This window comes from Gossypium hirsutum, chromosome A12, assembly GCF_007990345.1.
Source record: "Gossypium hirsutum isolate 1008001.06 chromosome A12, Gossypium_hirsutum_v2.1, whole genome shotgun sequence".
Taxonomy (NCBI): Eukaryota; Viridiplantae; Streptophyta; class Magnoliopsida; order Malvales; family Malvaceae; genus Gossypium; species Gossypium hirsutum.
In genome coordinates, this window is record NC_053435.1 from 1,523,591 (window position 1) to 1,537,613 (window position 14,023).

At 34.6% G+C, this 14,023-nt stretch overlaps 2 protein-coding genes and 1 pseudogene across 4 annotated transcripts; all 3 read left to right on the top strand.

Moving 5' to 3' along the window:
- The first annotated feature begins 2,300 nt into the window (after positions 1-2,300).
- LOC107929744 (chloride channel protein CLC-e) lies at positions 2,301-6,512 on the top strand. Of its 3 annotated transcripts, none has more exons than XM_016861254.2 (6): positions 2,301-3,077; positions 3,161-3,364; positions 3,456-3,922; positions 4,074-4,619; positions 5,076-5,284; positions 5,670-6,512. In XM_016861254.2, exons 1-6 carry the CDS (start codon positions 2,399-2,401, stop codon positions 5,725-5,727), a joined length of 2,163 nt encoding a protein of 720 aa, XP_016716743.2. In that variant the 5' UTR covers positions 2,301-2,398; the 3' UTR covers positions 5,728-6,512. The 3 variants fall into 3 exon arrangements, 2 of the variants coding, with proteins under 2 accessions (XP_016716743.2, XP_040938343.1); XR_005905991.1 differs by lacking the exon at positions 5,670-6,512 and adding an exon at positions 4,703-4,973 and having other exon boundaries at positions 2,330-3,077; positions 5,076-5,166; XM_041082409.1 differs by lacking the exon at positions 5,670-6,512 and having other exon boundaries at positions 2,330-3,077; positions 4,703-5,236.
- A 357-nt stretch (positions 6,513-6,869) lies between these two features.
- On the top strand, positions 6,870-8,857 carry LOC107929753 (tetraketide alpha-pyrone reductase 1). The gene is made up of 5 exons (XM_016861263.2): positions 6,870-7,099; positions 7,189-7,358; positions 7,720-7,908; positions 8,104-8,266; positions 8,361-8,857. Exons 1-5 carry the CDS (start codon positions 6,952-6,954, stop codon positions 8,717-8,719), a joined length of 1,029 nt encoding a protein of 342 aa, XP_016716752.2. The 5' UTR covers positions 6,870-6,951; the 3' UTR covers positions 8,720-8,857.
- A 1,925-nt stretch (positions 8,858-10,782) lies between these two features.
- On the top strand, positions 10,783-12,872 carry LOC107929735 (tetraketide alpha-pyrone reductase 1-like; annotated as a pseudogene).
- Positions 12,873-14,023: the final 1,151 nt, after the last annotated feature.

The following is a 14,023-nucleotide window of genomic DNA, read 5'->3' on the forward strand; positions in this document are numbered from 1 at the left end:
TTGTGTTTTTTACTCTTTTGCTCCTACCTATTTACCGTTTTCCCCTTCTGTTTTTAATATAAATAGAGGGTTGATTTCCTCATTTTACACACAGAACATAAAACACAACGTTATTTGAAAAACACTTTTCTCCTCTTCCTTTCTTTCTAATTTCCTTATAAACTCTGTCGGTTTCCCTCTAAATCACTTTAGAGAAAACTTCTATCTAGGACTTTGGTTTTAAGTGGGACCAACTGTAATCCCTCCAAACTTCCCTAAGAATTGATTCTATTGTGATTTCCTTGAGAAGAGTAACACCAATCAAGTTCCATCTTCCTTAATTGAGTGTACGAATATCAAAGTCCTGTGTTAACTTTGGGAGACGACGTTCACTACACGATTACACCAATCATGGAAAATTTGTTTCCAAGACAATGGATTTACCACAACGCAATAAATTTATGTGATTTCTTAATTCGTTATTTATTTTCCAGTCAATGTTAACATGTTTGTTTTGCCGTAGCATTTTTTCCAACAAATATTGCTTAAAATTGTATATTATGCAATATTTACTATTGTAATTTTAAAAATAAAAAATTGTTATAAATTCATTGCAAATTTAAGAAAAATAATGTAATAAGTTGATTTCTTATTAAATATATTGCTTTAGAATATCTATATATATATTAGAAATTATCTCACGTGCACGAGTATAAAGTCATTATAATTAAAATATCTAAATTTATTTTATAATAATGAAGTTAAAATTATATTTAAAGGGCTAATGCAATATTTTAAACTTGAAGTTGACAATTGAATAAAAAAAAGTTAGATGCTCTGATGTGAAAATAATTATTAAATTTAGGAATTAATTTAGATTAAATAAAAAGTTCAGGTTCCAATATTTGAATAATTGTTAATTTTAGGGACTAACTAATTTAAAAGCATAAGAGTTCCATGTTAACTTTTTAAGAAATTGTAATATTACCAAATGAGGTTTTCACACTATTGTTAAAATTTGAGACGTTGGGTCTTTGAATACTTAAAGTTAAATTTCATAATGTACAATTGTCATACGTGGATCTCAGTCCCACCATATGCTATTGTCATAAGTAGGTTGTAGTTCGGTTAATCAATTTTAGTTTAAATTATTTTGATTTAATTTTACTTTATAAATGTCCTACCATATTTTTATGATTGTGTTACGATTGTATTGTTTTGACTTCTAAAAGAAATTTGTAATATTTTACCCTAAAAATTAGTAAAATTTAATTTTTTTATTATAATATTTTGTGTTTTAGAATTTTTAGGGTCAATTTATAATATTTTACCATTTTAATATCTTTTAATAACAAACATTTTGAGCTAAAACTCCTAGTAGTTAATGTCTTCAACCCCATTCATCTTCAAGAAATCTACCCAATAATGTTTCATTTTGTATCCCTCATATATGTTTATTCTCCAAAAGAAAAAATCAATTACTTTTAACAGAAGAGATTTTATGAAACTGTGAATCCATGTTATTCTTATACCTTTCTAATAGAAGAATGACAAATCAGATTTTTTCTTCTGAAAAAACTAAAATCCAACTAAGAATGCTAAAAATCGGGAGGAGAAATTTGATTTGTATTCTTCTATTGGAAATGGATAAGTATAACGTGAAATCATAGTTTCATAGAATCCTTTCTCTTACTTTTAAATAGAAATTATATGATGTTTGAGTTTGTTGAGCAAAATATTTTCTTTATCTTTAATAAAAAATACACTCATAAACAAATTTTAAAAAATTTCTTAATTAATCGATCGAGTCTTTACTTAATTGGTATTAGCATTGTTGCATGTATTAAAGCACATAGCTATGAGTAATTCTAGGTATTGTATAATAAAATTAATGTTAGAAACAATTATAAAATATTTAAGATGAATTTAAAATTTAAAATATTAATATTTAATTGAAAAATAGTTAATTAATAGAAAAGAAAAAGAAATTAATTATTATTTAAAATTATTTATATAAATAAATTGTTAGTAAGTAGGTGTGAGTTGAATAGAAAGAAGGAATGTTACACAAATCTTAGCTTATCTTAAGGGCGGAGCCAGAATAAGGACGAATGAAATTTTAATTTTTTATAGTTTATATTTTTATAATTTTTAAAATATTAAATTAAATTTTTATAATTTTAAGGGGTTAAAATATAATTTTATTTTTATTAATTTAAAATTTTAAAAAAATTTCGAAGGATAAATTTTTCATTTTAGGGACCACGGCACTGCCACCCCCTTACCATTTGTAAGAAAAAAACTGTATAATTACTTATGTTTATAACAACGTATTTAAATCCATTAATAATAATATCATTTAGTAGTAGTTACTAAGAGAGCAGTTAGTCCACGTTACGGATTTGGATGAAGGAAGAAGATGGCTTTAGCTAGCGTGCTACGGTTGTTTCCCTCCTCACCACCACACCTTTCCCCACTTCTCTGCAAATCCCCGCCCCCTTTTCCATTCAACAGCAGCCGTTTCTCCTCTTCCCCCTCTCCCATTCTAAACCAACGCTCCTCTTTCGTCACTGCTGCCCTACCCGACTCCGCTGACGAACAAACCGTCGTCTCCGATGATTCTGTTGTCTCCGAAGATGATTTCAACGATCCTAGGGTCATCGTTTCGGCTTGCTTGGTCGGTGTTTTTACGGGAATGGCCGTCGTTTTGTTCAACAACGGCGTGCATGAGATTCGCGACTTTTTCTGGGACGGGATTCCTTACAGAGGTGCTTCCTGGTTGCGAGAGGAGCCTCTCAACTCCGTTTGGGTACGTGTTATTTTTGTGCCTGCTTGCGGCGGTTTAATTGTCAGCGTCTTGAACTCTGCTAGGAACGCCGTTTCGGAAGCTAGTTATAACGCCAAAGCTGCGTTGGGTTCTGTTTTGAAAGCTTTAGCGGCTTGTATCACGCTCGGGACTGGTAATTCCTTGGGACCTGAAGGTCCAAGCGTTGAAATTGGATCCTCCATTGCTAAAGAAATCCATTCTCTTTTGGATAAAAATCCTCAAACCAAGCTCTCCCTTTTGGCTGCTGGCTCAGCTGCTGGAATCTCATCTGGTTCGTTTTTGAAATTTTATACAGTAATTCTTTTGGAATTGAATCTCTTTAATTAATTTACTTTGTTCTATATGTATCTTTAGGTTTCAATGCCGCCGTTGCTGGTTGCTTTTTCGCCGTTGAGTCGGTTTTGTGGCCATCATCGCCGGCGGATTCATCAGTGTCACTTACTAACACAACTTCGATGGTAATTCTCAGTGCAGTTATCGCTTCCGTGATCTCTGAAGTTGGTCTTGGTGCTGAACCTGCCTTTAAGGTTCCTGAGTATGATTTCCGGTCTCCTGGTGGTAAATTTCTTAAATTATCTTCATCATTTGAAACTTTTTTCTTTTTATGTTTCTCATGCTAATTGGTTCAGAACTTCTTTCTTATTTTCAGAACTTCCACTTTATTTATTGCTGGGTCTTCTTTGTGGCTTGGTTTCATTGGCGTTTTCTAAACTGACATCTTACTTACTGGGTGTTGTGGACAATCTTAACAAGGATGTTGGGATACCAAAGCCTGTGTTTCCTATAGTTGGGGGACTAACTGTTGGTGTAATAGCCTTGGCATATCCTGAAATTCTGTACTGGGGTTTCGATAATGTCGATCTTTTGTTAGAATCTCGGCCATTCGTGAAAGGTCTTTCGGGTGATCTCTTGTTTCAGCTGGTGGCAGTCAAGATTATTGCAACTTCTTTGTGCCGGGCCTTTGGGTTAGTAGGAGGGTATTATGCCCCTTCACTTTTTATTGGTGCAGCAACTGGGATGGCATATGGGAAATTCATTAGTTTCGCAATTGCTCAGTCTGATCCAGCTATTCACCTTTCAATCTTGGAAGTGGCCTCACCACAAGCATATGGCCTGGTAATTTGGTTAGATGAATTTTTGTTTGTGAAGGAAATTTAGAATAGAAAATATCTATTGCTGGATCTGGACTTTATGTTCACTAATCAACTACATTAGAGTAGAACAATAAACAATGATGTGGTTGACCATTACGCAGCGCCTTTTGCAGGTTGGCATGGCTGCAATGCTTGCAGGGGTCTGTCAGGTACCTCTCACTGCAGTTCTGCTTCTGTTTGAGTTAACTCAGGATTATCGGATAGTTTTGCCTTTATTAGGAGCTGTTGGGCTTTCTTCTTGGATTACATCTGGACAGATGAAAAGAAAGGATGTCAAAGGGACCAGAGCACTTGAAAATGGAAATAGATATACAATTCAACAGCCTGAAGCATCAGATAATACAACTAGTCTATCTTCTACCGAATCGCCACCTTATTTCAATAACCTTTGTGAAGTTGAAAGTTCACTCTGCATTGATGATTCCAGCATTAGAACCAAGGATTTAGAGAAGAGAATTTTTGTTAAAGAAGCCATGAGGACGAGATATGTGACAGTAATGACGAGTACTTTACTTACGGAAGCAGTGACTCTTATGCTTACGGAAAAGCAATCTTGTGCATTAATTGTTGATAATGACAACCTTTTATTGGGTTTATTGACACTAACAGATATTCATGAGTTCAGCAAATTTGCAAAAGACAAAAGTTTGGACTCCAAGGTATGGTGCACTCTTTAATTTATTTCAAGTTTTCAAGAATAGCGTGCTTTAACAACTTATAGTCTGGCATGTTACAATTCAAGGGACAAGGGGGGAAAAGGAAAACACAGATTTACTCAGTAAGGGTGGAGGAAGAAGTGATAAAAGTTGAGCTATGTCCCCTCTCACGCAAATGCTAAAGTAGTTCCCTTTGCAACTCAAAATAGATTAGAATTAACTTCAACATAGGATTTTGTCTTGTGGTTGTTCTTTCTTCGGGGGTACAATGGTAAAGTTGGAAGATTGAAATTCATCTGGGCCAATTGGTATATGTAAAGCTTTCTGCTTCACAATATCTTGAAATCACCATCTTAGGTGTACATCAACCCAAAGATGTGTTAAAATCACACTGTTGTTTAATTCCAGTTCATTTCTATGATTCTTACACTGCCGACTTATTAATAATCCCTGCTATAGGTGCTTTTGGTATCTGAAATATGTTCATCAGATGGTGCAAAATGTAAAGTGCCATGGACAGCTACACCTACTATGGATATTCTGTCTGCAGAAATGATCATGAATAAATATGATCTGAGTCATGTTCCAGTGATATCCGAGCGTGTCAAAGACTGCAGAGGGCAGCCAATTGGCCTTCTGGACAGAGAATGTATCAGCCTTACTTGCAGGTTTGAAACTAAATCTTTGGACTGCTTCTGTTGTGTCTATTTTAACTATTACATTCATTGTCCACTGACTCTTTAGTAGGCTAACCTTAGACATATTTGCAAATTAGCCTATATGATCTGCAAATGGCCGTGTTTTAGAGTGGCATATTCATTATATATCCATTTCTTTCCCAAGGCATAGTTTGACTTACGGCAATGATATTAGACATTTGTATCTTAAAGAAGTAGCAGTAGTAGAGCAAATTGCGGGTTTTAAATTTTATATTTAAATGGAAAATCCGAGGATATGCCTTTTATTGACTGATGGGTGGCGCACACCGTGGATGGGTTGCGGGGGAGGGTGTTTTTTTATTCTTTTAATTCTTTTTAATTTTTTTTATTGCAGAGCCTTGGCCACAAGAGAATCTCTTGATTTTGACACAGTAAAGGCAATTGTAGAATAAGGGTGAAGCCTGACCCCGTACATGATATAGGACGAGACAGTGATTGACATGGCAGATTTTTGTTGTACTTTGATTTCAATTATTTTTGATCCTTCCAATTTAGCCTTGGAAAACGGAATTGGCTGTGTGGCCAAAATCTTCTTTCTCAAATAGAGCCATCAGTTGGAGGGAAGCTAAAACACACACCAGATAACCACTGGGAGCTGGGATATGGTCCGACTTCCTATGCATGGCTGGACCAACTGGAAGGGCTCTGTTATACTTATTTTTCTTCAAGCTGGGAGATGAGTAGCCAACATAGCTGCCGTAGGATGTTCAGGACCATCAAACCGTTCACAGCCCCGAAGGTCTAAGATTTTGCAGGCTGGGGCTTCGAACAATTGGCGAAAGAGAATTGTTCAAATAGGATTCTTATATTGGGTATAATAGTCCTGTCCGAAATTGTTTTCTTATGTTAGCTATTCTCGTGATTTCTCTACCTTACTCTACACTCAGTAAAGGTAGCTACACCACAACAGGTATATACTTTGTCGTGCTTTTAATATTCTATCGAAGGACTTAGCAAATCATCATGGGGGAGAGATTCAAACACGATGTTCCATGTCTGTATAATCATACCGATTGAGAGAGCCTACTAAACACCCAATTTTGGGACAAGTATTTTACTGTCTCCAGCATCAGCAGTACCAATCACTGTAAATGCACAACACATTCTTTATTAAATTTTTAATTGTATGCTGACTTGTATTGATGGTTATTTCATGAATCACCATTGTTGTCGACAATGATTAAAACTTCTTGACTCGTTAAAACTTTGAAATCTTGATGCATGCTGAAGCGTTGAGAGATTGTCATGTAACTTCTTATGTACGTCAATGTTTGAATTCATGTAACATATATGAAGGGTATAATCTAGGTGTAAAACTCTTCATTTGCCATCAGAAACATTAAAACAAAACAGGTGGCTAAATCGCTTTAATCAGAGATTTTTAGCATACCCCATTTAACGTATTTGGCATTGGCATTTGCCCAAATCCTTCTTGTGTTTTTGGCAGTTAAATTATAAAACTTGGAGTAGGTAAGTCAAATCAAACTTGTTAAATACCAGCAAAATGATGTTCAAAGCTCACGAGCATCGAGTGGCTTACCTTCTCCAATCCAACCTCAATTCTCAACTATCAAGGCATTGAGTGCAATGGTCCAAATATAAAAAGCAACCATTGCATGATATTTGATTATAGGGAAGTGGAAATGGAGTGGGTGAAAGGTGGCAAAGTTTGCGTTACGGGTGCTGCTGGTTTCTTGGCTTCTTGGCTGGTCAAGCGTCTTCTTTTGTCGGGTTATCATGTGATTGGCACGGTTAGGGATCCAGGTCTGTACGTTTCCATTGCACCTTCAACTGTTTAATGCATTTGCCTCGCTTCATTTTCATTTGTCTGGTTATATCTGTGCACGGGGCAGCAAATGAGAAGAAATTAGCCCACCTCTGGAGGCTTGATGGAGCCAAGGAGAGACTGAAATTGGTGAGGGCCGATCTACTGGAAGAAGGAAGCTTTGACGATGCAATCATGGGGTGTCAAGGCGTTTTCCACACTGCTTCCCCCGTCATAAAACCTTCCTTTGACCCCAAGGCATATATTCTTCCATTTTTGACCTAGTAAATCAAGTACCAATATTCCTGAATTTTCAAAACAAAGATATTTTTCAATCCATGAAACAGAAAAGGACATAGGGAATACTTAACATTATGTCAGTGCCGCAAACTAGAACAGAGAGTAATTTTGAAAGCAGCAAATTTGCCTTCCAGGGCTCATGAACATCCAAGGAAGTCAGTTCTAGACTATATCTATACATATTTGCAGATGTATACAGCTACATAAGAAGAAGATAATTTATTCTGTACTTTACGGGTTTGCTATTAATGTAAATGGTTTAATGGTGAGGAATTATTTTATTTCCTGGTTGTAATGTGATTTTCACTTTCAACATCAGACGGAAATCCTAGAACCGGCTGTGAAGGGCACATTGAATGTGCTAGGCTCATGTAAGAAGAACCCATCTCTCAGACGTGTAGTTCTCACATCGTCGTCTTCAACAGTGAGGGCTAGAGATGATTTTGACTACAAAATTCCCCTTGATGAGTCCTCTTGGAGCTCCCTTGAACTCTGCGAGACTTTGCGGGTAACCTCCTCAATTCTCATAATTTCTTTTGAATTAACTTAAATACAGATTTTCACGAGAATGATTCTTTATTTCCTACGCAATTGATCGACCAAAACATGTTCTGTTGTCTACGCTTGTACTAGTGTTTTCGTATCATACCAAGCTGACTGTTCCTTTCTGATACTGAAAATGGAAATTGGGTGCGTTTCAAAGGTTTGGTATGCATTGGCGAAAACCCAAGCTGAGAAGGCTGCATGGGAGTTTTGCAATGAGAATAAGATTGATCTGGTCACTGTCCTTCCCGCCTTCGTCATCGGTCCCAGTCTGCCACCCGATCTATGTTCCACTGCATCCGATGTCCTTGCCTTACTTAAAGGTATTGAAAACAAAACATTTCATCATAAAGGTTTCTTATAATAATCCACATTCATGATTGGTTCACCAAGGTATTTGTCCATGTGAACAAACAGGGGAAACCGAGCAATTTCAGTGGCATGGGAGGATGGGATACGTTCACATTGATGATGTTGCACTTTGCCATATCCTTCTCTACGAGCATGAAGGTGCAAGTGGGCGATACCTTTGCAGTTCAACGGTGATCGACAATGACGAGTTAGTATTGATCTTATCAGCTCGTTATCCATCACTCCCTGTTCCTAAGGGATTTGCGAAACTAGACAGACTGTACTATGAATTCAATACATCCAAGATAACAAGTTTAGGATTCAAGTTCAGGCCTATTGAAGAAATGTTCGATGATTGCATTGAATCACTGGTGGAGAAGGGCCTTCTCTCTCTTCACTCTGCCCATCAGAGACCACTTTCTTAGTCTAAATTTATCAGTTTTAATCAGCTTAAAGTTTGATGTTGGTACAAGTTTTACGAAACGAAATGTAAGGATTACACTTCCTCTTATTAATAAGCTTTTCATTTATGGGGAAGGATAAGAGAAGTCGATTTTATTTTATTTTGGGGGAACCAACACTTTTTCTTTTATAACCTTTTTAGATAATCACTCTCAAATAAAATTCTAAAATTTTAACCAACAATTAAAAAGAAAAAAAACCCTTTTCCAGCGAATTAATTGATATATTATTTACCTTACCTTTGTTTCTTCATTTGCAAGCAAGAGGGCTAAAGAAGTTCTCCAATTTCCAATATAAAGTTGATGGGCAATATATATATGTATATATATAAAATAAAACTTTCTATTTCACTTCTTTTCCACTATATGTGTCGATTTCTATTAAAAATATTAAATAGGGATGAGATGACACAATTTTAATTCGTATTAAATAAATATTTGGCAAAAACTTAAAGCATACAAATCAAAACATTAGAACTTTTGTTGCTAAACAATAGTGTATCTATGATTTTGACTTGCACTTATTCTGGTTTATTTATAGTGACAACAAATATAAGTATTTTATGTAGTAAGAAACTAGATATTATTGAGTTCAAAATTTGTGTAATTTTTGCTTTTCTATTATAAAGAATTTCTGTTGAAGATGACAATCCATGTAGTTGATTGTTTTTTTGGTATTTGCATGTAACTGTCACAATTTGCACACATACATGCAGCACATGTGTATGCTGCTTGGCTTTTAGTTTCATTATTGGTTCTTTTGTTATGGTGTTTAGTTATAAATGAACTAAGTGGGAAGATTAAAGAAAAGGGTCATGCACATTGGATAGGGGTCACCTTTAGATAGCTTATTTAAAGCCTAGACTTGAGACAATTAATTTTTATTTGAAATTTTATAGGCTCTATGGTACAGTTTTTAAATAAATAGGAAATATAGTTTAACTTAGATTTTTAGTGAATTATGAGTACATAAAATAGGTTGATTCTATAATTACGTCTGTATTTAAATTTGGTGATCTGGTGGGATAAGAGTATTACACATCTTGCGTAAAAGTTATATTTCACTTGTTACTAGGCAAATTAATGGGGTTAGGTGTGTTTGGTGAAAACAAGTGACTTATATTGTAATCTTTTGATGAATGAAGAATTGAGAGAGACGGAGCAAATAGTACAGATTAGTTCAGGCTACCTTCTTTGGCTCATTTTCATTTTTGCTTTCTCCTTTCTTTGCTTAAGCATCAAAAGTATTGTAGTAATTTTGAATCGATTGTTTGTTGTTTAGTGAGATGTAATTTATTACTTAAGTAACCCAATAAGATAATTATATGTGAAAAATAATAAAATAAATAAATCATACATGGAATTAAAAAAATAACTCTTAATTTAAAGAAAATAAACTTAATTATTTAAAATAAGTTTCAAAATGAATGTATATGTTTGTTTACTGAGAGGTTTTAAAAAGATAATTAATAAATCATGTAATTAAGTTTTTAAAATACTGAATGTGTGCGTTCATTTTAAAACCTTTATTTAGATAATTACATTTATTTTCTTTAAATTGAAAGTTATTTTTTTAACTTAATGAATTATTTGTTTTATTATTTTTCACATGTAATTATTTTATTGAGTTATCTAAGTAATAAATAATATCTCATTAAAAATATTCCACGTATGAAAATTTCACATCATTTCATTAACTTTTTTAACGAGACTTTTATTAAATCAGTTAAAAGAAAGCAATTTGAAAAAATGAATAAAGATTGATGGCTAAAAAAGGCTAAAAAAATACAATTAAAGCTAATAAAGTAAAATATGTAAATGTTAGTGATCAAATTTGTTATTAACCCTATTTCATAAAAAAAGGAAAGAAAGTTAGCTTGTTATGAAGAGTAAAGTCCATTAATGAGTTGGGGTAGACGTGGATGAATGGGACTGAAATACAAGTGGGGGTGGGGTCATATGCATCAAGATACTACGTAAATGCATGGGTGCATTGGTGCACATCTAAAAAAGCTGCCACCCCCTCCCCCCCTTTCTCAAATTTGGTTGTAGAGGAAAGTGGAAATGGAAGGGGTAAAGGGCAAAGTTTGCGTGACAGGGGCTTCGGGATTTTTGGCTTCTTGGCTGGTAAAGCGGCTTCTATTGTGTGGTTATCATGTGATTGGAACAGTGAGAGATCCAGGTTAGTACCCTTCCACTCCATACTACTTAGTTAATTGGTTGAGTTTAATTTGTGTAGCTGCTATCTGTGCATGGAGCAGCAAATGAGAAGAAAGTAGCGCACCTGTGGAGGCTGGAAGGGGCCAATGAGAGACTCAAATTGGTGAGGGCTGATCTACTAGAAGAGGGCAGCTTTGACGATGCAATCATGGGCTGCCAGGGCGTCTTCCACACTGCTTCCCCTGTAAGGAAATCTTCGTTTCATCCCAAGGCATGTTCTTCCGTTTAATTTTGGCCTAATTATTAACTACACTGCTCTACAAAGGGTGAAGCCTAAAAGAAATATTGTGAAGGGGTTGAAATATACTACAACTCATGACACTGAAAACATATTCCCTTTAAATAATAATTTTTAAATTATATATATTTTTTGAAAAATAAAATGTAGTAACTGTTAATATTTTGTTTGTTAATAGATTTTGATTTGTGTATTTCTGTTTTTGTTAATATCATTTATTCAAAACTATCATACTATTCAAATTAGGTTACGGCATACTCATCATATGACATCTTGATTGAATTGATCAAGCCTATTTATATTGAGTTCAAATGTCATTATATATGGTAATATGATAATCCAAAAGCACAGCGAGGGATATATTCTTATGATTAAATTTTTTGTCCTGGTTGTTGTCCCTTGGGGCAACAGGAAGAAATCGTGGAACTGGCCGTGAAGGGCACAGTGAATGTGCTCATCTCTGAGGCGTGTGGTTCTCACATCGTCTTCCTCAGCTGTGAGGGTTAAACATGATATTCACTCCAATACACCCCTTGATGACTCATCTTGGAGCTCCCTTCAACTATGTCAGTCTCTGGAGGTACCATTCTTTCATTTGAATTTGCTCTTTTCTTATAACGACTTCACCACTGCTTTCATGCTTTAACTTCATTTCTCTTGTAACCAGATTTTGCACCTTAACATGGATTTTCATAACAATCTTTGTTTTTGATGCAATTGATCAACCACGTTCTGTGGATACATACATTATCTTTAAACTTACACTTTCTGCTAATGTTTCTCATCATACAACACATAAATAGCTGAGCTGACAGTTTCTTGTTGAACGTGGAAAGCTTTGGTATGCATTAGCAAAAGCCCAAGCTGAGAAGGCTGCATGGGAGTTCTGCACTGAGAACAAGATTGATCTGGTCACTGTCCTTCCCGCCTTTGTCGTAGGACCCAGTCTTCCACCTGATCTATGTTCCACTGCATCCGATGTCCTTGCCTTGCTCAAAGGTATTGATACAAAACATTTCGTCATAAAGTTTTCTTATAATAATCCGCATTCATGATCGGTTCACCAAGGTATTCGTCCATGAGAACAAACAGGGGAAACCGAACAATTTCAGTGGAATGGGAGGATGGGATACATTTACATTGATGATGTTGCACTTTGCCATATCCTTGTCTACGAGCATGAAGGTGCAAGTGGGCGGTACCTTTGCAGTTCAATGGTGATCGACCACGACGAGTTGGTATCCATCTTATCAGCTCGTTAAAACGGTTTGCGAAACTTGACAGACCATACTATGAATTCAATACATCCAAGATAACAAGTTTAGGATTCAAGTTCAGGCTTATTGAAGAAATGTTTGATGATTGCATTAAAGCACTGGTAGAGCAAGGTCATCTATTTCTCTGAGGTCGCTTTCTTAATCTGCCAAGGCTTTCCAGTCTGCAGTTTGATGTTGTTCCAAGAAACTAAATGCTAAGATAAGCCTTTATTAAAATAAACCATTTACTTTTGGGAGGAATGAGTCAAAATTCTGTTTTATTTTGAGCAAATGTGCACTTTCAAGTATTTTAATTATTTGAAAAACTTGTTGACCAAAAACTGTGAAATGATTTTTCCACTAAATTAATGGGTAAGTTATGTAATACGATTTTGACATTCAATTAATATGATGCTAAATCTTTACAACTGCCCCAAAGCATATGGCAGGATTAGTAAGGTCCAAAGGCCAAAACAAGAAGAGGGACAAGACGAGCATGTGGGAGCGAGAGGAAGGGTATGACGTTCAAAAAATATAGGAAAAATATCGTGGTGGCGTGAGTCACAGCCAGTGAGCAGTGGGGGGCCAAAACGCCAAAAAAAATTAAATGGGATAGTGACCATTCAAATGGTGCGGTGGCAACACCTACACCCACAAACGCAAAACATGAGGAGAAATACTGATAAGCATAATGCATGTAAGTAATGCAGGTATAGTTTGTTTGACGGCAGAACATTGAATCCCCGCATATCTTATCTATAATTCCCCTGTTTCTGTTTCTGTTTCTACACCCAAGTCCCGCATTTCTTATCTACATTTAACTGCCTATCTTTTCTATATAAGCAAAGCAAAGCTATAGTTTAGAAATGTCCATACTTTCTAATTTAAAATTTATTCTTTATATTTATATTTTAATTTTAAGTTATTAAAAAATCCTTTTGGATGGGCAGCGGCAGCAATGAGATTAAATATTGTAATATACTGTAACATGAGACAAAAAAAAAAAAAATCTAAACGCACCGCATTGAAAATAAATGTCCATTTAAAGGGGCATGAATCGTTATACTCTTTTATCATTTAAATGATTAATGTGACAATTATTTCTATCTTTTATCTCTACTATATATAAAAGTATCAAACTCTGTAATTATAAATAATGAATGATATATATGTTCTTGATAATTTTTAAAATTAATTATTTAAACCATAATTATATTTTTATATAATTTTTAATATTAATTATTTGAATAGTAATTAATTTTATTCTTATTAGATTAAAATATTTTAATCTTGTTGGTGGTGATTTATTAATATGAAATTCTTTTATTTAAATTTTATTTGTTTTCTAAGATTTTTTTCATTTCTTTAAAAAAATAAAGAGCAAGGTATTGAATTTTAAATTAACTATGAGTAGATAAAGAATCGCTTTCAACATATACAATTAAAATTCTTCAATAAGACTACTAGGAGGGTCCATGTATTTTGCTTTTCATTAATAAAATTTCTATTTAGTTGGGAAAAAATAATTTAATGAGTTTTACGAAAAAAAAAATA

Bases quoted from the DNA above. Each gene is read 5' to 3' on its own strand.
- LOC107929753 (XM_016861263.2), top strand. From the start codon at position 6,952: ATGATATTTGATTATAGGGAAGTGGAAATGGAGTGGGTGAAAGGTGGC. The intron at 7,909-8,103 runs GTAACCTCCTCA...TGCGTTTCAAAG, and splicing joins AACTCTGCGAGACTTTGCGG to GTTTGGTATGCATTGGCGAA. The intron at 8,267-8,360 runs GTATTGAAAACA...GTGAACAAACAG, and splicing joins TGTCCTTGCCTTACTTAAAG to GGGAAACCGAGCAATTTCAG.
- LOC107929744 (XM_016861254.2), top strand. From the start codon at position 2,399: ATGGCTTTAGCTAGCGTGCTACGGTTGTTTCCCTCCTCACCACCACAC. The intron at 3,078-3,160 runs GTTCGTTTTTGA...ATGTATCTTTAG, and splicing joins AGCTGCTGGAATCTCATCTG to GTTTCAATGCCGCCGTTGCT. The intron at 5,285-5,669 runs GTTTGAAACTAA...TTTTTATTGCAG, and splicing joins TGTATCAGCCTTACTTGCAG to AGCCTTGGCCACAAGAGAAT.